Source organism: Symphalangus syndactylus, chromosome 12 (genome assembly GCF_028878055.3).
Source record: "Symphalangus syndactylus isolate Jambi chromosome 12, NHGRI_mSymSyn1-v2.1_pri, whole genome shotgun sequence".
Taxonomy (NCBI): domain Eukaryota; kingdom Metazoa; phylum Chordata; class Mammalia; order Primates; family Hylobatidae; genus Symphalangus; species Symphalangus syndactylus.
In genome coordinates, this window is record NC_072441.2 from 64354666 (window position 1) to 64379528 (window position 24863).

The following is a 24863-nucleotide window of genomic DNA, read 5'->3' on the forward strand; positions in this document are numbered from 1 at the left end:
GTCCCAAGGGAGCTCAGATCCTACATTAAATAATGGAAACACCATCATTCTCCTGGCTCCAGATCCTATGGCACCCACCTGGAGGTCCCTATCCACCAGGCCCTAGCCAGCTCTGGAAGACATACCCAAGTGAGGCAGTGTCCAGCTTCTCACCTCCACTGGAAACAGGAGAGCTGGACAGCACATCCTGGTGCAAGGAGAGAGATATGTGGTCACATACCAGTCTGGAAACCTCATCATAACATCACCCTTCCAAGGGCAGGGACCCTATCCCCAGTGCCCTCATTCCTTGCCCCCGATTGTGGCTGCCAACAACTATTATCCCAATCCCATCACCCACCACAGGCTGCCTGATCATCAACAGGAAAGGCTGACCCTAGAGATAAACACATGCTGTTGGAATGTGTTCAGATATCACTGCGGAACTGTTTCTCTCTAGGGAGAGGACCTTGCCTGACAGGCTGGCCCAGAGGTGCTGAGCAGAGACTGTGTACGTGTCTGTGTGGGAACACATTGGGATGGCAGGGGAGGAACTGGACTGAGGCCCAGCTATTCTTGAAAGAATCCAACTCCTAGCTTTCATGACATCTTCCTTTGTCCACCTTAGACAGAGGACTGGCCTCCTCTGACCCTTATAATTCCAATACCAGGAGGGACAGCTGAGAGGATGAAGCGGCCTGTGTGTTGGGGAACTCTCTCAGTTCCAAAAGAACTAATCACTTTGGGTTTTAATTAAAAATAAAAAAACCCACCCGGGAGGAGGAGGTTGCAGTGAGCCGAGATTGCGCCACTGCACTCCAGCCTGGGCGACAGAGCGAGACTCCGTCTCAAAAAAAAAATAAAATAAAAAAATAAAAAATAAATAAAAAAAAATAAAAAATAAAAAATAAAAAAACCCTTTGGAATGGGTGGAGGAATCAAAGACTGTAGTCATAAAAAGCTCCATGAACTTTGGGTGTCTTCAAACAAAGGTTGTCAGTCTCTTACAAATGGAGTGACTCAACCCAAAAAGGTTGGTCTGTATGGTGACGGGATGTGGTCTCCCAGTTTTCAGCACAGCACTCATTCAGCTATTCTACTCTTCAGAAAGCAGGAGGGATGTGCCCTAAAGTGGATTATTGAAACGATGAAAGCCACTGAAGAAGTGAGTTCTGATGTTCCACATCCACAGAATTGCCATCACTCTTTTTTTTTTTTTTGAGACAGAGTCCCGCTCTGTCGCCCAGGCTGGAGTAAGTGGCATGATCTCGGCTCACTGCGACCTCCACCTCCTGGATTCAAGCGATTCTCCTGCCTCAGCCTCCTGAGTAGCTGGGACTACACGTGTGCAGACTACAGGTGTGTGCCACTATGCCCAGCTAATTTTTGTATTTTTAGTAGAGACGGGGTTTCACCATATTGGCCAGACTGGTCTCAAACTCCTGACCTCGTGGTCTGCCTGCCTCATACTTTTACCCATAGTGCTAACTTAGACCACCACTCTCACAACCTTTACTTCTTTATAAAGTCACTGGGCTTCAAGATCAGGCTATCAATTATAGAGTTGCTGAAACTTTTTAGAGAGGGACTGAAGGAAAGTGATGGAAGAAGAAATAGCAATATGGTATTCTGAGTAAACTTCATGTATGAATGGCTCCCAGGCGATCTCATCTGAACAGTTTTCAAGTGCAAAATTAGATTTGTCCAAATAATGAACAGGTAGTCTGTGGGCTGATACTCACTTCTATATGGAATAATTTGGAGCTATGGGCTTGGTGCTTATGGTGCCTAAGCAAAGATCTCATTGCTACTTGGGAAGCAAGTATTTCCATTTTGCAAACATTTACTGGAAAGGCAAGCAAATATATATATATATATATATATATATATATATATATATATATACACACACACATATATACACAGATATATATATACACACATATATACACAGATATATATATATATATATATTTCTTTTTTGAGACAGGGTCTCACTCTGTCAACCAGGTGGAGTGCAGTGGTGTGATCACGGCTCAATGCACCCTTGAGCTCCCTTGGCTCAGGTGATCCTCCCACCTAAGCCGCCAAAGTAGCTGGGACTACAGGCACATGCCACCATGCCCAGTAATTTTTTTTTTTTTTTTTTTGTAGAGACAGGGTTTTGCCATGTTGCCCAGGTTGGTCTTGAACTCCTGAGCTCAAGCAATCTGCTCACTGCAGCCTCCCGACGTGCTGGGATTACAGGCGTGAGCCACCATGCTGGGCCAGGAAAAGCAAATATTTTTGAACTATGAAGAACACGTGAAGAATGCCAGGGCACAGCTAAGGGAAATACGGCATTTGTGCAAACTAATGCTGGTGGATGCAAACTGTACCAGGAAGGAAAATGGCTCATACCCAGGACTCTCCTGGGACATTCTGTAACATCTGATACTCCAGAGGCCCAGTGCTGGCTGCCCTGTAACCTTACCATGGCCTGGAACTCAGAGCAAAGGCTCATTTTATCAGATACCACTTGGCCATCTCCACTAGCTAGCTGTAAGTAAGGACCAGTGGTTGGCAGCTTGCCAGGGAGTGACATGTTAGCAAGAGGGAAAGAAAAGCCACCTGCTTCTCCTCCTGAGACCATGGGGTGAGGAGAAAAAGAGGTCACATCTCAGGTTTGGCTATCTGCATATTTACTTCCACCAGGCTGGCTCTTAAGTCTCTTCTGTTGTTTTTCAGAAGCCAGAGAATTCTCATAGCTCTGATTAGACATCAACCTGGGGCATGCTAAACATTTCAGCCTGGACACCCTGAGAAGAGCCAGTGCCATTGGTGACAGCTGCTTCTGTGAGGGCTTTTGCTTGGCCAGAGAGGCAGGACCCTCTCCCCGGCATTTTGAGGAGCGGTGCTGGGTGGGCAGTGACTGCACTAGCAACAGTCTATACCAAGAGAAGGCCTCAAATTCCCAGAGAAGAAAGGCAGTGAGGCCAAGAAACGCTGCCACCGCTTAACAAGTGAAGACGCATACTGGAGAATAGGAGCTGAACATGCGAAGGAGTTTGCTTTACTGCCTTCTCTCCTAGCATTGGACAGATCTTCTCTGCTGTGATTATTCTCCATGAATCATCATCCATAGAAAGTGACTGAGGCAACAGAGAGTGAATAATGAATCCTTCAAATAGGCTTTTGTGTTTCTGCCTGGAGAGTTTTGGAAATAACTTGCATCTTAATCTTTCCAACTTAGAATCATAGAATTTGGGAGCTGAAAAGGACCTTCATCAGGGCACGTGGCCTCATAGAAAGACTGGAAGAAAAGATTTGTGGGTATGAGCCTCTGGTTCATCACTAAAAATAGGCCTGGTCTAACATATATTGGAGGCTTTCCTTGTGTCAGGTACTCATTTATTCTTCCCAAACCTTGGGAGGTAGGTGCTGCTATTCCTCTGTTCTGCAGAGGAGGAAGAGAGATGAGGAGACAGTAGATCACTAGAGGGCACCGTGAGGGGTGTGTTGGAACCATCACGTGGAACTGGCCCTGGTTCCAGAATCCACATCCTCTCGGTCATTCCACTCCCTCATCAAGTGGCTTTGGACAAGTAATTTAAGTTCTTTGGTTCTCAGTTTTCTCCTCCGTGATCTCTAAAGTTTTAAAATTACTAACAGTCTGCATCTGCCACCCAAGCATGTGATTTTACAAGTCAGAAAAGTGTAGCGCAGAAATGTTAAGTGACTTGCCCTAGGTCACCCAGGTTGCTAAGGGCAGAATCAGCACAGAAACCCAGGCCCAGTGACCACTGCCCCCAGGCAAGACCTCCTTCCCTTCCACTGCACTTTGGCAGGTATTCTAGGGGAATCCAACTCCTTGCCTTAGAGGAGACCTGTTCAATGATATCAGATAGACTGGAGATGTTACGTTTTGGTGTGGCCAGTCATAACACCAGGATGAGCTTAGGAGGCTGGTCATATTTGTCTATCTAAGCACCTCCAACCTATCTATCTGTCTGCTGAGTTTGTCTATCTTTCTCAGGTTATGCATAGTGATCAAACCCCGCCTGGTAACCGCAGGGAAAGAGCATGACTGGTGTGTTACATCTATGCACGCCCCCTGGCGGTATTTCCAGTTGTTTGTCCTCTTTATGCAAATGTTGCCACCTTGTGCCAGCTCTCTCACCCAGCTTCCTTCATGATGACAGTGGTTGCAATTCTGCTCCTCTCTCTGCCTTCCCCGTCCTTGGCTCCCCATGTCCAGAATCTGATCATTTACTGGTGTGCACCCTGGGATGTGATGTGTGCTTTGGGAGGGGACAGGGCCCAACAGTATCTCAGCTGTGCTCTGGTAATCAGTGTGCACCACATTACAAGCATCCTCATCCCAGTATCCTCCCTATTGAAAAAGAGATGGGAAAGGGGTGGATGTGTCAATAAACACACATTGAAGGCATCTGAAATAGAACAAGGACATCCTGGGTGAGGCATTATTCACAATGTGTATACATATATGTGTGTGAGAGTGTGTGTGTGTGTGTGTGTGTGTGTGTGGTTCAGACAGTCTGAAATGAGCTCTCACCCACTGGTGAGTGGAAAATTAGCTTTGGCAGGTGGAGAACTGGGTGACAGGTGAGGAAGCCAGCAGGGTATCAGTGTTATCCTTCTACTATTGCTGTTTCTGGTGTTGCTAACAATATCTCTCCCACCTCTCCCTGTTCCATGAAATGTAATTAGGTAGAGTAGAAATGACTTGGAAGGGCTTGGGCATGTGGGAGAGTAATATGAAGATGTTACAATGGCCTTGTGACCTTGTAAGTGAGCCATGTGCTTGCAGGTGGGCTGCGCTAGGCCAGTTGGGAATTAGCATTTTCCTGACGTCCCATGAAGCAAGCTGGGTGGTTTACATTTCTAGTGGGTGGAAGAAAAGATGGCACTCCAGGGACTAAGTCCTAGGAAATTCTGCCATCTGGCACAATGTTGGAGGCAGTGTGTGCCAGGACCGGGAGGGCAGGAAATCTGGGTTCTTGGGCTGGCTCTAGATTGGCCCTGTAATCTCTAATGCCTCAGTTTCTCTAACTGTAAAGTGGGACAGATAATCCCACTGCTACCTTCTTGTGAAGGTAAAGTATGCAAAGGCCCTCTGAAATGTCGAGAGCACAGTTCTAAATGTGAGGCTTGCCTGCCAAAGGAATTTGCCAGGCCTACTGGGAGGCAGCAGTTTGCTTCTGTGTCAGTTTCTATAGTCTGTGCTCAGACAGGTACTTAAGCATCTCACATCCGTAAATCTCACCTCCTATCTATAGTCAGCAAATAAGAAAAAGGGCAGGCTGATGCTCTGCCTCTGTCTGATCTTCTTACCAATCCTACCCTCGCCTCCCCTCCCCCTGACCTGATGCGATGATCTTGCTGCTCTCCCTCATCTGCTCTGGGCCTGTCAGTTTAATTTAACAAGGTTCTGGGAGAGGTTTGATTTAATCAAACCAGTTGCTGTATCCATCCTGCTCAGAGGTCCCTCAGTGTCACCACCGAGGCTCAGATTAGACAGTGACAATTACTTCTTCTTTCCTAGCTATTGCCTCCCCCCTCCCTTTCACTCCCTGGAGGGAACAAGGAGGCAGACCAATCTCTCGGGACCTAAGAATAGATGCGGGAGGATCAAAGGAGGGAAACAGGCTCTGGCCTGAGAAAGCCCCTCTCCACGCCTTACATGGCCTGGTTTAAAGCTGAGCAACAGCTCAAAGGGTGGAGGGAACAGAAAATGTGAGCAAAGCTGCCTTGCAAAGGCTCAAGGCTGCCTGAGGACAGAGCTGTGCCATCACTGATGGCCCCACAGAGATGAAACCAGTCTCCCTTATTGTCAGGAAACTGGGGTGGAGGGTGGGTAGAGAAGTAAGATAGCTGCATGCTCTATGTACTCCAGACCACAAGCATTTATTTCCACGTTCTCGGCCTGGATTCTGGGGTCTCCGGAGCTGGGAGACAACCACAACAACAGGAAGGTGAGGCCCCATCCATCTGAGCTTCTGTGGCTCTGTTCTTGGTGTGGAAGCTGCAGTGACAAGAGGAGATGCCACCTGAGCCAGGGAGGGGTTCAGGGGTGGCTGCGTGGGTGTGAGGTAGCTATGCTGTGTGTGTTGGGGTGGGTGTGTGTGTGTGTGTGTGTGCGTGCACTAGGGAGCCAAAGCAGGGGAGTCTCTGGTGCAGAGTTCAGAATTCCAGAGCAAATCTCTTTTGTTGTCATTTAACCCTTTCATTTCCCTCTCTTTTCAGGAAGTGGGTGCTCAGCACCTCTTGTTCTCCTGAGCGGCTCAGAGAAGAGACAAAGACCTCTTGAAGGGGAGCCCTTACTTAAGGTGATAGAAATTCTTTTTCTTTTTGCTCCTTTGTGCCACATTCTTCCATCGGTCGGCAGGCAACTGACAGGTGTACCCGTCCCTGAGCCCCATTCAGAGTCCCCCTCCCTACCATTTGTCTCTCACCCAGATATCCAGCAGACACCACCATCCACAGGAGCTGAATATGATTAGCAGAAACTCTTCCTGACAGCTCCAAAGAGGATCCCTCAAATGCATATTCTATTGAGTGCATCTCATTGCTGCTGACAGCCGCTTTATCAATTAAATTCCACATTCCCAGTCTTCAGAGATGCCATGAACCTCCCTGCCTAATAAATCATAGGCCCCCAGTTATTGTTAAATGTCCCATCAGTCTCTAATAAACTCCCTGCCAAAAGGGGCAGGTTATTTATTATGCTGCCTGGACAAGAATAAATTGGGCCCCTTTCTCAAAAGGAGAAGAGTAAACATGTCACCTTCCTCCCTAAAGACTGAGGCAGTGGTGTTAAATGGGACAATTAATCAACGTGGGCCTTGCGCAGAGAGGAATCTGGTCTGAAGCCTGAGGGAGGATCACCTGGGGTTCTCTTCCAAAAGCCAGTCAGGCAATCCCCATGGTGGGGGCTGGCTGTGTAGTGGGCATGGGCTCAGGCTTTTGCTACTTCTCCCTCTTTCCTAATTCCTGAGGCTAGTCACCCCATAAGCCATGAGACACATGTAAAAATGGGAATTTTCCATGTTGGGAGGTAGCCAGCTAGGATTGAGCAGGGTCATGAAATAATACATTCTATTCAGAAGGGCAGAAGTTGTTTCTTGATAAACTTGATACAACATAAGTTTATAGATGGTGCCAGTTCACTGAACAGATGGCTCAAGAATATAACAATGAAAGTACCCATGGCTAGGCAGAGCAACTAGGAAGCATAAGCTAGTTGTGCTTTGCTGGATAAGCAGCATGTACATAGGGGTGGCACTGGCACTTGGAAAGCAGTGTTCCAACACCTAAAGTCCTAGGAACTGCTAGGTCTAAGAAACAGTGTGTGTTGTGGGCCTTCCCATTACTTGCCTCATATTAGATCCCAAACCTAGGTGATGCTCCAAAGTCTGCAAGTTAAGATCCAAACTGCTCGGCTTTGCCATTACCCAAGCCCCAAGTTACATTTCCAACTGTATTTCTCTTCACTGCTAAATAACACTACCCCGCTTTGGAAGAGCATAACACACTCATTTTATATTCCTTATGGTGGCAGATGAGGTGCTCCTTAATATAGGGCCAGTATATCTCTGCATCCTCATGTCCGGGTCATTTTTGCCATACCTGCCTCCACTGACAGTAAAAGACTTAACTTCCCTAAACAACTATGGCTCTCATGCTTCCACGCCTCTACACAAACTGTTCTCTGTGCCTAGAATATCTTTCTGAGACTTGTCTGCCTGGTGAGCTCTCTTTGCACTCCCACTGCCTGATGAACGCCTTATTCAGGATAAGCTCAGGGTATCAGCCCCCACTGCTTCACAGGACTTGAGCTTTGTCTCCTGGTGCTGCTGTCTTGGCAGAAGTGCTAGGCTCCAGGAATTAGGTAAACAATGATCTTATATGTGCAGTTGTTTTATCATACTTCCATATATACTTTAAGCAACTTTGATTTGGGGTGTGGAGGAGAAGGACATAGAGAATAAAGCTATTGCTCTTTGAATACCAAAAGCTGTTTTCCTCAATTTCTCAGAAGTTCTCACTCTCTCCCACATGACAGCCACACTTTGAACAACTAAGGCCCTGAAAAAATGTCAGTACTGCATATGATTTTACACCAGCTTGTGCTACTTGCATATTTCATGCTTGATCATTTCCCCAGCTGGGCTGTCAACTCTTTTAGGACAGAGGATAGAAAGAGCCTAGACTTTGCTGTCAAATAGATCTGAGTTCCAATCCCAGTTATGAGCTCTGTGACTTTGAGCAGATTACTAATCTTCTTCTGAGGAGTTACTTGAGGGCAGCATCTCCTTTGGCATCTGACACATAGAAGGCTTTTAGGATAAAGTCCAGACACCAACCTGGCCTACACTTCACTCTCCTGCCTCATCAAAGCTTACTGTCCCATTTGCATTCTAAGCTCTTTTAGAATGTGCTATGGTGGTCCTCACCTCCAGACCTCCATTTTCCCCTCCTCTGTCACAAGGCCAACTTCAATTCATTTTTCAGACTTACCGTAGCTCTCACTAATGCTAGGAAGATGTGGCAGAGATTGTTAGTTGCCTCCAATGTCCTTTCCCCCTTCCTCTACAGTAATGGACCTCCTCTCAAATCAGTGTATAGCTGGGCACGTGACTGTCCAGAAAAATGACATTTCCCAGATTTTTTTTTTTTTCTTTGCAAGAAGGTATAACTTTATGGCTAAGTTCTTTCCAAGAAATGCCAGATAGTGTGGCAGCTTTTGAGAACATTTCTTAAAAGGACTGCTGGCATGATGACCATTACCATTTCTACTTTCTATTTTGAATCTTCCTCCTTCCTGCTGGCTGCAATGCAAACATGATGACTGGAACTACAGCAACTGTTTGGGGACCAAGGCAGAAGCCTGGGTGATTGGGATCTTTGTGGACCAGGGCTGTTTATCAGTCCTGCTTCCAGAATTCTCTACAACGGCAAAATGAACTTCTATCTTGGGGAGGTAAACTCCTATTTTGGGGTCTTACTTTCAATCAAACCTAATCTTGACGGCTAAGTCTTTCTTGGCTCCCCACATCTGATTACCTCCTTGACTTCAGTAGCACCCTGCACTTTATACAGCAAATGAGGCCACCTGTTTGTGTGCATCTGTCTCCCCGAGTGCAGAGGCTCTGTTTGCTTTGTTCCATTTTTGTATCTCTAGCACTTGGCTGGTTTATAGTAGGTGTTCAGGAAATTTTTGTTGAATGATTAGAGATGTTTTGTAGATTGAATGTAAATAATAATATTGCCTACCTTGTGTTGCTTTGAGGGTCAAATGAGAAAAAGTGGCTTTAAAATCTTAAGTTTTCTTTCCTTCTTTCCACATTCCCCCACCGATCCTCACACCCAGGGTGGGCCACCTTACACTATGCCTTCTTTTATACTGTTTTCTTTTTCTTTTTTTTTTTTCTTTTGAGATGGAGTCTCGCTCTGTTGCCCAGGCTAGAGTGCAGTGGCGTGATCTCAGCTCACTGCAAGCTCCGCCTTCCCAGTTTACACCATTCTCCTGCCTCAGCCTACCGAGTACCTGGGACTACAGGGGCCCGCCACCACACCCGGCTAATTTTTTGTATTTTTTTTCTAGTAGAGATGGGGTTTCACCGTGTTAGCCAGGATGTTCTCGATCTCCTGACCTTGTGATCCGCCCACCTCGGCCTCCCAAAGTGTTGGGATCGCAGGCGTGAGCCACCGCGCCCGGCCTGTTTTCTTTTCCTCTGGGTTCTGAAGCCTCCAGTGCAAAATGATTGGATGAGATCATTTGAATCTTAACACCCATTCTGAGTCTAAGTGTCACTCTCACCTCTTCAGTTCATAGAAATCTCTCCCTCCTCTAGCTCCCTGGGAAGGCTCTCCAGGTAGATGGAACAGCAAATACAAAGGTACTGAGGTGTTACAAGTCATGGAGAATAAAGCATCTGGGCTACTTTGGTCTGGTTGGAGGAGGTAGATGGGCTGCTCTGCCAGAGAAGAGACAGGGATCCCACTGTTATTTATCCTGGGGGAGGCTGGGAGACAGACACAATCTAGCCCATTTCTGTATGTGTTATGCTCACACCTTACCTAGTTATTAAATGATTTCTTGCTTTTGTGCAAGAGATCTTTATAGCACTAAGAATTATGGTCAACAACACTGTTATAACTTTCGACTAGTGAGAAAAAAAAATTGTGTTATTCACCATGGTTCCCAATAACATTACTCAATTATTTGTGTCTGTAAAACATCATAAACAACAAATGCAGTAACAGAATGCCTATAAAACTATAAATGTTTTCTGGAAATGTACTTTTTGCTTTTCTTGGGATAATCCTGTGGTTCTTCAGCAGTGATTGGTGTGAGTTCTACAGAACCGCTGCTATGTGCATGGAGACCCAGAAAAGATTTTTGAGCAAGGTGTCAGCCATTCAATGTTTATTGGGTCCACCAGGTGCTTGGTGCTGGCCTGGAGGGCCTAGGATGACAAAATTACTGTCCTTGAGAAGCTCACAGTTTATTTAATGTGAGGCACATACAAGTTACCAAGCAAATACAACATAAGAGCCAGACTGGAATTATTTATAGTGTGATGTGAGACCCTGGGGTGGGGAATAAAAAAGGGTGTCAAAAGGAGCAGGATCTGGAGCTGGACCCAAGCAACCTAAGATGTCCACTTAAGAAAGATCACTCCAGCACCTGTGGGGTACATGGCTGGGATAGAGAAGAAACTCTGGCCAGAGAAACCATTCAGGAGGTTTTTCCAAGTTAGGATGATAAAGGGATCTAAAATATAGGGCAGATGCTATGGAGACTGAAGAAGAATGGATGAAATATTTGGAGGCAAAATTACTTGTGCTTGGTAAATTGTTAGAAAGTGGCGAAGGAGTCAAGAATAATTCCCAGGTTTGTGGTCTGGGGATTAGGCAGATAAAAGAGGTGAGGGCACTAAGAGGAAGGCTGGGACCTTTAGTGCCATCTCCTCGATCAGTCTCCATTCCATCAAACGGATAGTTGACATTTTCTCAATGTTTTGTAAATTTCCAGGCAAAATAAACCTTCAGGACCACCTTCCAACAGGATTACCATGTCAAAACCCCTCCTATATCATATGGAATCTAGACCATCACTGTGTGTGTTTGTGTCAAGGGGGTAGGGACAATGACTAGCATTATAATCTATGGACAAAGTTGGGCTTGGTTGCAGAATATATTTAAGTTTGGTATTCTTTGTAGTTTTAAAAATTTACTTTTTAAGAATTTGAGACAGGGTCTCTGCATGTTGCCCAGGCTGGCAACTCCTGGCCTCAAGTGATCCTCCCGCCTCAGCCTCCCAGGAAGCTGGGATCACAGGTGCGAGCCACCCCACACAACTAAATTTGGAATTATGAATATGGCTGAATATGGCTGAGGTCCATAAATATTTAAATTTGGCATGATGACTACGAGTTTGTTATGGGATCTCAATCATTTGATAAATAGTGAACATTTCCTATAAGTCAGATTGTTTTTCCCACTAGGGATGCAGAGAACAAGACAGGATAGGTCCTTGTCCTCATAGAGTGTGGGAGACAGGCAGTAGACATATAATTTCAGGTAGGTATAAGTATCACAAAGAAAAAATAAAGCAAAACAAAAGAAGAGAGTGCTGGGAAAGGCCAGGGAGCAGAGAGGATGACAGAGCTGTCTTAGGGTGTTCAAGACCTCTTTGAAAACGAAGAGCTCTTTGAAAAGGTGATATTTGAGCAGAGGTCCACAGTAAGGAAAAGTGGCAGAGACTGCTAGCTGCCTACGCATGAAATGATGGGGGAAGGAGCAATACAGAAGGCATGTAACATTTGACAGTCTATTAGGCATCCCAGGGGAGGTGCTGCGGAGGCAGATGCATGGAGGCAGATGGATGCACACGTCTAGAGTTTAAAGGCAGATCTGAGGCGGAGATATGAACTTGGGAGCTGTTAGTCCAGTTCCAGGTTCCAATTCAACGTACTTTCATCAGAGCTCACTGTGCGCCAGGGACTTGCTAGGGGATGGGGACCCGGAGATAAATGGGGTTGCACAGCAGACGGATACACCAGCCAATGTGGTAAACCCTTGGGTCCGGCTACGTTCTGGGCGCACTCTGCCAGCACAGAGGAGCAGCGAGTCAGAGTGCGGAGCGGGTAGCGTTGGGGAAGAGGTGGCCGCGGAGCGAGACACGCCGGCGGAACGGAAAACGGAAGCACGGGGCGGGGGCGTGACGCACCGGGCGCATCACAAAGAACGCCGAGAGGGCGGTGGCGCCGGGGACACGGCTGGGCGGCTCCGCCCAGAAGAGGGCCGAGAGGCGGGGCGGTGCCCCCACCGCGGGCCCGCGGCGCCCTCTGCAGGCCACAGGCAGCGACTCACCAGTTGCCTCATCTTTCCTCTGCTCCCTCTTGCTGCTTTCCTCAGGCCACATTTTTTGTGTGGGCAGTCTCTCAGCCTTTGACTCCCGTCCCTTTCTTCCACTTCCAGGCCGGGCGTGTTAGTGTCTTCGCGGGAAAACTGCCAATAAAGTTTTTCCTCTTCTCGCTCCCAAGATCCCCGCCTCCCCTTAGGCACCGCGAGATCTGACGGCGCGGCTACCATGGCGGCGGCGTTTGAAGCCCCGGGAGCCTTAGCGGCAGTGGCGACTGCTATGCCGGCTGAGCATGTGGCCGTGCAGGTCCCGGCCCCAGAGCCAACACCCAGGCCTATGAGGAGCCTGCGGACCGCTCAGGATCTCAGCAGCCCGCGGACCCGCACGGGGGATGTGCTGTTGGCGGAGCCGGCCGACTTCGAGTCACTGCTGCTTTCGCGGCCGGTGCTGGAGGGGCTGCGGGCGGCCGGCTTCGAGAGGCCCTCGCCGGTGCAGCTCAAGGCCATCCCGCTGGGGCGCTGCGGGCTCGGTGAGAGCGGGGGCCCAGGAGAGGTCGGGGGGTGGGGCGGGAGAAGGGGGACCGAGGGGCGGCGGCGGCCAGGCCCGCGCCGCAGCTCGGGAAGAGCCCTCGGTCGGCCCCCGGAGCAGGGCCCGGCCTCGGGCTAGGCGCTACGCTCAGTTAACTTATTTGTAAAACTGAGGTGTACTGTTGAACTTGAAGATAGTTAAGACCTTTTTTTAAGCACTGACAAATGGTTCTAAGTTTGAGAAGATAAACGGTAAACGTTCAGGGACTAGGCGTGTTATACGTTTTTGAGAATCAACTAAAAATGAAGGTGCCAACTAGGGGAATCTCAGGAGACCCTTCTAGTTTTCTGATTCCATGTTAGCCCCTAAGTTGCTTCAGTGAGTGCTGGCTAGTGATAATTGTTTTTTTTCCTTCGCAGATTTAATTGTTCAAGCTAAATCTGGCACCGGGAAAACCTGTGTGTTCTCCACCATAGCTTTGGACTCTCTCGTTCTTGAAAACTTAAGTACCCAGGTGAGTTAGCTGAGAGGACCAGAGGAGGATGTGTTATGTGGACTTTACCACAGGTCAGATGAAATACCAGTAGCTCCTCAGAGCTGGAAGTGAATTTGATGAATGATTAAGTGGTGGTGGTGGTGAAATTTGGAATTTTCTATGTGTACCTTATTTAAATAGAATAAAGCTACCATATGTGTCAATTTTGTCACTACTTGGTAGTGCAGACAGGGATTCTTTTACTTACTGACTAGATTAATGTGAGACTTAACATTTGACTTGATTCATGGTAATGTAGTGCTCTGGCTATTGTTGGTAACTGCAGGGTTTTTTTTTTTTTTGCGACGGTGTCGCTCTGTCACCTAGGCTGGAGTGCAGTGGCAGATCATTGCTCACTGCAACCTTGAACTTCTGGGCTCCAGTGATCCTCCCACCCATCTTCCTAAGTAGTTGGGACTACAGGTGTGTGCCACCACACCTGGCTACTTTTTGTGTTTTTTGTAGAGATGGGGTCTCTTCAGTGTTGCACAGACCAGCCTCGAACTCCTGGGTTCAAGCAATCCTCCCACCTTTGCCTCCCAAAGTACTGGGATTACAGGCATGAGCCACCACACCCGGTATGCAGGTGGTTCTTAAAGCTCTGTAAATATATCATATTGATCTCCCATCTTCTAGGTTGTCTTAGAGTGTTTCTAAGATTGCCTTACCCAAATTAGCAGGAAATTTGAGTTTGGGGATCATTTCTTCAACAAAGATTTGTTTAGTCCATGTTATGTATAAACAGTATGCCAGGCATTGGGGGTTCAAAGATGAATTAGATGTGATTCTCATAGCCTTACTTTGTAATTTAGTTGTTATGGCAGACTGTATTTCAAGTTCTCAGGCATTGGTATATCTGATGATGAATCTTCAGCAGTGGTTTTTAACTCAGATATCCATGTTCATCACCTGGGAAGCTTTTTGAGTCCATCTTATATCTACCAAATCCTAGGTGATGTTGCACATTGGAAATCCTCCTACTTCCCAAGAACCTAAGTTAGTATAATTGTAGACTAAGATGTATTTGAGATTTTGGCTTCTGACAATTTGACAGCAGATAAAATGCTGAAATCCTGGAAAAGTTTCATAAATTCATTTTTTTTTGAGACCAAGTCTCACTCCGTTGCCCAGGCTGGAGTGCAGCGGCACAATCTTGGCTCACTGCAACCTCTGCCTCCCAAGTTCAAGTGATTCTCCTGCCGCAGCCTCCCGAGTAGCTGGGATTACAAGTGTGTACACCACACGCCTGGCTAATTTTTTTGTATTTTTAGTAGAGACGGTGTTTCGCCATGTCGGCCAGGCTGGTCTCAAACTCCTGACCTCAGGTAATCCGCCCGCCTCAGCCTCCCAACATGCTGGGATCACAAGTGTGAGCCACCATGCCCAGCAAATTCATATTTTTAATTTCAGATCTTTGGATTATGAAAGTTACATTATTCTGTGTGTGTGTATCAAAGTAATACATATTCATTTTTAGAAATAGGGACAATTCAGAAAAATTAGGACGTACCAGAAAACAAAATCTGTAATCTCACTACCTAGAGAGAAACTGCTATTAACGGTTTTGGCATATTTTCTCCTAGTCCTTTTTTTTTTTTTTTCCATCAATTTTTTCTTCTTGTAGTTAAGAGCACAAAGTTTTGTTTTCTCCTCCTCCAGTAGTTACATTGCAAAGTTTTTACCATGACTCTCAAGGTCTTTTGTGATCTAGCCCCTGGAGCTAGATCTCTGACCTCCTTTACTTTCCCCTGAATTCTGTCATGTGGGCCTTCTTTTTCTTCCTCAAATACACCAAGAACACTGCCATCTTATGGCCTTTGCATTTGCTGTTTCCTCTTGGTGAAAACGCTTCCCCAGGGGTCATATAGCCAGCTCTACTCTATGCCGTACATGTAGGTCTCTGCTCAAGTGTTACCTCCTTTGAGGAGGTTTCATGATCACCTCATTTAAAATGACTCCTTTTTTCCTTGTTTGATTTTTTTATGGTACTTTTCATTACCTGTCATTACTTATTTTTGTTTATTGTATATATTCTTATCCAAGAATGAAAGTACCATGAGGGCAAAGACTTTGTACTGTTAACTGTTGATTCCCCGGCAACTAGTATGTTGCCTAGCACAGAGTAGGTTCTTCCTTAATATTTGTTGAATGAATGAATGGAATACAGTCAGCTCTCCCTATCTTCAGGTTCTGTATCAGCTGATTCAGCCAACTGTGGATCAAAATACTCGGGGGCGGGGTGGAGGAACAATAAAAAATAATACAACAATCAAAAGATACAAACAAAAATAACGGTGTAACCATTTACATAGCATTTAAATTGTATTAGGTATTATAAGTAATCTAGAGATGGTTTAAAATATGTGGGAGGATGTACATAGGTAATATACAGATATATGCAATTTTATGTAACAGACTTGAGCATCTGCCAGTTTTGGTATCTGGGGGCTTCCTGGAACCAATCCCCTGTGGATACCAAGGGATAACTGTATCTTACCTTATCAATAAAAACTCATTTGAAATGATCATTTAAATGAAATATAGTGTGTCATGTAATGAATATACCAGTCCCCTATGTATTTATTCCTCTGACTCAAAGGTGTAATTTATGGTTTTTTTTTAGATTTTGATCTTGGCCCCTACAAGAGAAATCGCTGTACAGATACATTCTGTTATTACAGCCATTGGAATAAAAATGGAAGGCTTAGAGTGTCATGTCTTTATTGGAGGGACCCCATTATCACAAGACAAAACCAGACTTAAAAAGTGTCATATTGCTGTTGGATCTCCTGGTAAGATAACAATGCCTGTTGGTAACCAGAGCTTTTAAGGAACTACATACATACTTTTAATATAACAATAAAGATATATGGGAGTCTTTGATAACTGATAATTATTTTGATTAGAAATGAAGAGCATTAGACCAGTGAGATTTAGGTACATGACTGGTTTACCAGTGGAATTTATGAAATCTCCATTCCTAAGTATGTTTGAAAAGAGGAGAAATGCAGTGACTTTCAGGAGGCCCTTCTAAGCCATGGATTGGGATTATTCTTTGGCTTCTCTATTATATTTGGTCGTGAATCACTCAGAATCAGAATCTTGCATTCAGCGCTTTAGGTCTTTTGATAGAAGTGGTGTTTATTTACTGGTGATGAAACGTGAGGGGAAGACAATGAGTGTAGTCAAGATCAGAGCTCCAGATTTCTAATTTGTGGTTTAGTGTGTACATGCATAATGAGAGTTGAATCAGGAAATTCCACAGAACAACCTGTAGAGTAATAAGTAGAGTAACAATATTGGCTGAGATTTACATAAATTTGGTACATCATAAATATTTCAATTTTTTTTTTAATTAGGCAGAATTAAGCAACTCATAGAACTTGACTACTTGAACCCAGGCAGTATACGCCTCTTTATTCTTGATGAAGCAGATAAGCTTTTAGAAGAAGGCAGCTTCCAGGAGCAAATAAAGTAAGAAAAATAACTAACTTGACTATTAAAACAGTGTTCCAAAGTATCTATCTTTAGCTTTTCCGAGTGGTGATTATTGTCTGAATAATTTACATGCTATCTGTTTTTATTCTGCAGTTGGATTTATTCTTCCTTGCCTGCCAGTAAACAGATGCTGGCAGTATCAGCTACTTACCCCGAATTTTTGGCTAATGCTTTGACAAAGTACATGAGAGATCCCACTTTTGTAAGACTGAATTCCAGTGATCCAAGTCTCATAGGTATGTACAGCTTTTAGGTACTTATATTATTGGTTTATTTGTGATATTCTGGAGCTTTCCCATGCCTAGTTTTGTCTTGCTGTTTCATGGTTACCATTAGCATATATGTTTGTTTTAACTGATAGCTCTTCTTTGTAGGTTTGAAGCAGTATTACAAAGTTGTCAATTCGTACCCTTTGGCACATAAGGTTTTTGAGGAAAAGACTCAGCATTTACAGGAACTGTTCAGCAGAATTCCATTTAATCAAGCGTTAGTCTTTTCTAATTTGCACAGCAGGTATGTAACTTCAAAGGTCATCTGGGAAACTTGTGAAATAAAAGGATAGTTGTGGGGCAATATTTGTAAATTTGTAACCATTTATGTTATATTTCATAGAGCACAACATTTGGCTGATATCCTTTCTTCTAAAGGCTTTCCTGCCGAGTGCATTTCAGGTAAGTTCATATCTTACTTTAATCTTTATTTAGTATACTGACTTGAAGCCTCCAAAGTCAGGAGGAAGAAATACCACTTTATGAGTTGTCTTGAGAGTGTGAAATTATCTTGTATCTTTTAGAGTAAAGGAATTTTCAGGCTTATTTTTCATTGGAATTTGATATGTCAATATCATTCTGTTTTTAAGGAGTAACTTGGCATATAGTAAAAAGTTAGAAAACTAGTGTTCAGAGAGACATAATTTTATTAGAATCTCTCTTATAGCCACATATAACTTAATTCTGCAAAACCAAGTTTGTCTGTGTTAAGATAAAAATATTTTTTCTTCAGAATTTTTTTTTTTTAATAATCATTGTTAAAATGCTGGAGATTGCTAACTGAATTGACTGTTTTATGGTTTTGTGGAAGGCAAAAGTGATTGAGTTCTTGCCACAAAGTTAAATGATTACTGCTGACATAATAAGAATGAAAGAGTCGAAGGATTTTTTGATTAGTGAGATCCTTTTTAGAGTTTTGTTTGGTGTCAGCTTAGTTTTTAACCTGTTGGCATGAGCTTGTTTAGTTATGGTATATCATGAGGTACTGGGGAGACTATTTCCTAATGAACCAATATTTTAACTGTAGATCACACTTTAACACCAAATTATAAACAGCTGATTAAAGCATTTTTATTTTCCTAAGAATTGCTATTTATACTTCATATGTAACTTTGCAAATAGAGTGTTATATATTCAGGCATGGCCCGATCACTATGTAAGATTGATTTTTGAATTTCAAGTTGATTGCCTAAACCATAGTTTAAAAGATTTCAACTTTGGATCTTAACCTAGATTTGCACAGAAGGACAGAATTAACTGTGGTTGGTGTATTAAAAGTATTAAGACTGGGTGTTATGCTTTTTACTTTTTGTGGATTTGATAAATATGTATTAGCTTAGTTGTTTTTATGTGACTTTCTTTTGGGGTCCTTTTAGGCAATATGAATCAGAATCAGCGTCTTGATGCTATGGCTAAACTGAAGCAGTTTCATTGCAGAGTCCTCATTTCCACAGATTTGGTAAATTTCCTATTCAGTTTGGGTGACTAATTCATCTTGACATATGTTCTATTATCAGATGTACAGATTTCATATATTATTTTATGTAGGTGTATCTAACAAGAATACCAGAAGATAATTATCTTTCCAGTGCTGAGGAAAATACTTTCTTAAAAATGTCTTTAATATGTTTATCTTTGTCCTTGAAATTAGTCATTAGGAATGAATTTCCTTTTCCTCTGCTCCTCAGTATTCTGTTCTTAATTTGGCCCTTGGCTATACTGGAAGAATATAATATGCATTGGTAGCCATGCTGTACAGTTAATGCAAACAAATAATTGCTATCTTCTTCAATTCAAGACTTCTCGTGGGATTGATGCTGAGAAGGTGAATCTGGTTGTAAATCTGGACGTACCATTGGATTGGGAGACATACATGCATCGGATTGGGAGAGCTGGCCGTTTTGGTAAAAGAAAAAAAAAGTTTGAGTGCTTTCTTTAAGGGGAGGGATCTATAATGTGACAGGTGGGCTTTGAATATTATTTTTGTGAAACTGATTTACTACCTAACATTCTCTCTGCTTTAGGTACATTGGGGCTGACAGTGACCTACTGTTGCCGGGGAGAGGAAGAAAATATGATGATGAGAATTGCCCAGAAATGTAATATCAACCTTCTCCCTTTACCAGGTACATTTCATCTGTTTCATTATTTCAAAATAATTAAAGTGGTGATAAGCATAATAAAAATAATAGTAGCTAACAGAGTGCTTATGATGTGCTGGGTACTGTTCCCAGTCCTGTATGTACATTAACTCATTTACTTCTCGCCACACTCCTGTGAGGTGTGTGCAATTGTTTTGTAGATGAAGATATTTAGACATAGGGTAAGTAAAGGTGTTACAGCTAGTAAGTAGCAGGGAGAGGAGTGCAAGCTAACCACTGGCACATGAACAATGAGAGCTGGCTAGGCGCAGTGGCTCACGCCTGTAATCCCAGCACTTTGGGAGGCTAGGACAGGTGGATCACCTGAGGTCAGGAGTTCAAGACGAGCCTGGTCAATGTGGTGAAACCTCTTCTCTACCAAAAATACAAAAATTAGCTGGGCGTGGTGGCAGATCCCTGTAATCCCAACTACTCGGGAGGCTGAGGCAGGAGAATCGCTTGAACCCAGGAGGTGGAGGTTGCAGAGAGCTGAAATCAAGCCATTGCACTCCATCCTGGGCAACAAGAGTGAAACTCTGTCTCCAAAAAAAAAGAAAGAAAAATGAGAGCTATATTAGCTCTGTTTTATTAGTTAGTGGCTTTGCAATTTGATTTTATTCTTTGATACAAGGGGGGATATTTTACCTATTAAATTGCTTTAGGTAATACTTGCCATATTCTCCTTTGTCACCATGTGGAAGGAACAGCATCTTTAATTTGAATACTATTTTGAAAAATTGGAGTGAAATGTTTTCTTTTGATTTCAGTTCAGTCATTTGTTCTGCTTCTTTTTAAGTGCCCTCTTGGAAACAATGCATGTTTAAAACTAGTAATGATCTCTTAAAAACAAAAAATTCTAAAAAACCCTTGAGTGGAAATATGGTATGTTTGATGTGCATGTTATACAGAAAATGTGCACTATAAATACTGTATATTCAAATATAGATGTATGTCTATATAGAAAAATACACGTATAGGTCACGCCTATAATCCCAGCACTTTGGGAGGCTGAGGTGGGCAGATCACGAGGTCAGGAGATCAAGACCATCCTGGCTAACACGCTGAAACCCCGTCTCTACTAAAAAAAAATACAAAAAATTAGCCGGGCGTGGTGGTGGGCGCCTGTAGTCCCAGCTACTCGGAAGGCTGAGGCCAGAGAATGGCATGAACCTGGGAGGCGGAGCTTGCAGTGAGCCGAGATCCGCCATTGCACTCCAGCCTGGGCGAAAGTGCGAGACTCAGTCTCAAAAAAAAAAAAGAAAAATACACATATAGTATATACATGACCTTGCAGAATATGGGATAGGTAGTTATTGAATAAATATAATTGAGTATTGTACCGATTTTATATTTAATTATTTTACAAAGCTAGATTAAGCACAGATCTGGGAGTTCTATGTATTCTAGTAGATCGGGTTAGTAATAACTCATTTTATGATCTTTTGCAAATCTCTGTAATTGCTGTAAGCTTAGAGTCCTGATTTGCAAAGTACTTCAGAGTAAATGATCTTTAGGCTCTATGTCAGTTCTAAAACTGTCAGTTCTTTCTGTGTATAAGTCTATTCATAGTCTGATGTGGGAAAAAAATTGAAAATTGGTAGAAGAGGGTTAAGACTTCTTGTAGGATTCCGTATCATAGCATCTAGTGATAAAAATTGCCTTTGGATACTGGAAAATGATATATTTGGATCTTTATATATTGTTAACAGGGCCCTGAAATCATGAGAAAATGATATTCATGCTGTTAGGTCTATATTGGACTGGGAACTTGTGTAACAACAGATGTTCAGATGAGTTTCCTGGGGCAGAACTAGGAGGGAAATTGGCCTGTATTATAGGACTAGGCAAGCAAGGGATATCAACTGAGTAGGAATGAGAGTTTTAATCATAGAGTGTGTTCAGCAAAGGATCAAGAGACTTCACTGAAGTATCCAGACCTGTGGGATTTATAGATAACATGGAGCATAAATAGCAACAACAGGCAAGATCTTTGTAAAGCAGGGGCTTGATATATCTTGTCTGCCTAAGACAAAAATTGATCACACTTTGAAAGGTCTGAGTGCTGGAAGCAAATTGTCACACCTGGATGGAATAGAAAATTTAGAGGGTTGAAGCCAGCAAATTTTTTAAAAATTAGAAATGCCATTTCTAATTTTCATAGTCACAGATCTTTTCATAGTCATCTAGTTTTTTTCCCCTATAGAGGTTTTCTCTCTATTGTTAAGGGCAGTGATTTCTCCCTGTTGGAATACTGAGTGACAGATTTAGTTGGGTGTACAGAGTTGCAGTTGTAATATTTCCTAGTCGATAAGCTTTGGGGAGCACAATCCATTTTCTAATATCTTGTTTTGCTGTCAGAAGTATTGAGATAAAGGGGAGGGGCTGTGGAGAGGGAGGAGAGAAAAGATGGGAGAATTGCTGCAGACTTGTACATTACTCCTAGAGTAAGCTCTTTTTCTAGTGAGGGTGAGGGGAGATAGTGCTTGTGAGTATGGGATGGGTCTTACATATTTCTTAGACACATTTCTTTATTAGAGGATTGCTTCAGTCTTTAAAAATATTAATCTGTCTATTAAACATCTTAGTATATTTGCATATTCTGTTTCTTAAATGTATTTGATCATAGAAAACTTTATGAAATCATTCAGAAAACAGTGGTCTAGAGTAGCTTGAGAATTTTAATACATTTTTCTTCCTTTTTATGTAGATCCCATTCCTTCTGGTCTGATGGAAGAATGTGTGGATTGGGATGTGGAGGTTAAAGCTGCTGTGCATACATATGGCATAGCAAGTGTACCTAACCAACCCCTAAAAAAGCAAATTCAGAAAATAGAGAGAACCCTTCAAATTCAGAAAGCTCATGGTGACCACATGGCTTCCTCTAGAAATAATTCTGTATCTGGACTATCAGTCAAATCAAAAAATAATACCAAACAAAAGCTTCCTGTGAAAAGCCACTCAGAGTGTGGAATCATAGAAAAAGCAACATCACCAAAAGAACTGGGCTGTGACAGGCAATCTGAAGAGCAAATGAAGAATTCTGTTCAGACTCCCGTTGGAAACTCCACCAACAGTCAGCACCAGGTCAAAGAAGCTCTACCTGTGTCACTCCCCCAGATTCCTTGTCTATCTTCCTTTAAAATCCATCAGCCATACACGTTGACTTTTGCTGAATTGGTAGAGGATTATGAACATTATATTAAAGAGGGGTTAGAGAAACCTGTGGAAATCATCAGGCATTACACAGGTCCTGGGGATCAGACTGTGGATCCTCAAAATGGTTTTGTGAGAAATAAAGTTACTGAACAGAGAGTCCGTGTATTGGCAAGTAGTAGCCAATCTGGAGACTCTGAGAGTGACAGTGATTCTTACAGCTCAAGAACCTCTTCCCAGAGCAAAGGAAATAAGTCATACTTGGAAGGCTCTTCTGATAATCAGCTGAAAGACTCTGAATCTACTCCTGTGGATGATCATATTTCTTTGGAACAACCACCAAATGGAAGTGACGCCCCCAATCCAGAGGAATATCAAGAATCACCTGGAATCCAGATCAAGACAAGACATAAAGAGGGGGCTAACCAGAGAGCTAAGCAGAGCCGGAGAAACCTACCCAGGCGGTCTTCCTTCAGATTGCAGACTGAAGCCCAGGAAGATGGTTGGTATGACTGTCATAGGGAAACACATCTGAGTTTTTCTGATACCTATCAGGATTATGAGGAGTACTGGAGGGCTTACTACAGGGCATGGCAAGAATATTATGCTGCTGCTTCTCATTCATATTATTGGAATGCTCAGAGACATCCAAGTTGGATGGCAGCTTATCACATGAATACTATTTATCTACAAGAAATGATGCATGGTAACCAGTGATTATAGGATATACCTGAGACCATCAGGAACTGTCAACAAATGATACCTTTGGATATCCATCCTCCTCGACTTATAGTACAGTGGTGTATAGTGGCATTTCTGATAAACTTGAAAAGACTTGAGGCTTTCCACTGGGATGCATCCATTTTTTCAGATTGTTTTGATTTAGGCTAGGTATATTATCTTCATTTTTAAGAGTTTCTTTAAGAAACTTCATCAGATTCTTGAAAGATAATTTTTGGGACATAGAGCTGATGCCATTTTCTATAAGATCTTCCCAAAAGAAACATTTAAAAAGATGACATATATACCACTGCTTACTTAATAAAAGCAATAGATTTGAGCAGTAATACTAGTTTGCTGTGGAGTTCTTTACAAAGGGCTTAGGCTGCATTTCCTTCTATAGAGGTGCATTCTTGTAGAAATTTGTAGCATGGTAGATCAGAAAATCCTCTTAGGTTTAGGCAGGAAGGAATATTTAAACATTGCTTTAGATTTTCCTAAAGGTATTTGATTTGATCTGTTTGCTTCCAGTAAAAATATTTGTTTTTAGTAAAAACAAATTTAAATATATTTACATGTTTATTGTTTATCTTTTGAATGTCTCTTGAGGCTGTGAAAGCTGTCCACATTTTTGCTGTGTATTAAATAGCTGTGGGTCATCAGTGGCTGTCTTATTTTTGTTGCTCCGGTGGAGTAGCAGCTCTTCATCTTTTCTGGTTCTTGGATCCTTTTATGAATCAGCTGATAGCTATAGATTGACTTCAGGAAATTTCTCATTCCATAAGCACAGAATTGTGAGTGTAATTTCAAGGGGTTCATAGACCCTCTGAAGTTCATCTATACAGTCCAGATTAACAAGTGACCTGCTCTGCTGGTAGGCTAGGGGGAAGTTCTAGCTCTTAGTTTTCAGTATTTTGTGGAAGCTGGAATTGATTCTCTTCAGACACTTCTTAGTACATCCTAATCTTGTGTCTTCTAGAAAATTTTCCCCAGTTTTTACCTCTAATGTTAGGATCCAAGAGGAGCTTGGATCTGAGCTGATGCATCTGTAAATTATGATTTAGAAAAATGTAATTGGAAATTACATATTCTTTCCTTTTTTCCTCTGGAAGTCCTTTTATGATTAAGCTTTTGGTTCCCAAGCCTTTCTGTGAACTGGATTTTTTATGAGAGAACCACTTGTGTAGAGAGATGTGTATTCACTTTTTAAAAGGAAAGCTCTTCTTTCCTGTGTACATACTTGTCTAGGTAGTATAAACACTTTCCCCAGGGCTGTCAGCAAACACCCACAGCCATTGTCATTTATTGTCCAACACCTACATAACACAATTCTAAAATCCTACTTAACTTGGATTCCTGTCATTTGGATTGGGCAATATTAGGCTTTTCTTACATGTGTCAGTATATGAATTAATTAATTAATGTAGATAGCAAATCCATAATTAGGTCCAGTATGTCATTAAGAAGTAGAGATTTAAATTACACATTTAAATAAGATCCTGTCATTGATATATAATTTACTTTTTCCATCCTTTCCCCTACAATACAGCCAAGTTCAGTTTGTCATTGCTAGGGGGTTTTAATTAGGGTACTGCCACATCTTAATTAGAGACGAGGTTACCCAGGGTCTTCAGATTAATTGGATTCTCTATTTTGTGTTTGCTTTT

At 42.9% G+C, this 24863-nt stretch overlaps 2 protein-coding genes across 4 annotated transcripts; one reads left to right on the plus strand and one right to left on the minus strand.

Moving 5' to 3' along the window:
- Positions 1-1964: 1964 nt before the first annotated feature.
- Positions 1965-12582, minus strand: LOC134734842 (uncharacterized). Its single transcript, XM_063628214.1, has 4 exons — positions 12444-12582; positions 11963-12355; positions 9803-9959; positions 1965-4351 (listed from the first exon to the last, which is right to left on the minus strand). The coding sequence occupies exons 1-4, from the start codon at positions 12580-12582 to the stop codon at positions 4228-4230; spliced, it is 813 nt and encodes a 270-aa protein (XP_063484284.1). The 3' UTR covers positions 1965-4227.
- Positions 9423-23543, plus strand: DDX20 (DEAD-box helicase 20). 3 transcript variants are annotated; one of them, XM_063625683.1, is made up of 11 exons: positions 9423-12881; positions 13300-13394; positions 16039-16207; positions 16775-16889; positions 17007-17149; positions 17288-17426; positions 17526-17584; positions 18559-18641; positions 18981-19086; positions 19207-19308; positions 22031-23543. In XM_063625683.1, the coding sequence occupies exons 1-11, from the start codon at positions 12581-12583 to the stop codon at positions 23191-23193; spliced, it is 2475 nt and encodes an 824-aa protein (XP_063481753.1). In that variant the 5' UTR covers positions 9423-12580; the 3' UTR covers positions 23194-23543. The 3 variants fall into 3 exon arrangements, with proteins under 3 accessions (XP_063481753.1, XP_063481754.1, XP_063481755.1); XM_063625684.1 differs by lacking the exon at positions 9423-12881 and adding an exon at positions 13015-13131; XM_063625685.1 differs by lacking the exon at positions 9423-12881 and adding an exon at positions 13042-13188.
- The last annotated feature ends 1320 nt before the right edge of the window (positions 23544-24863 follow it).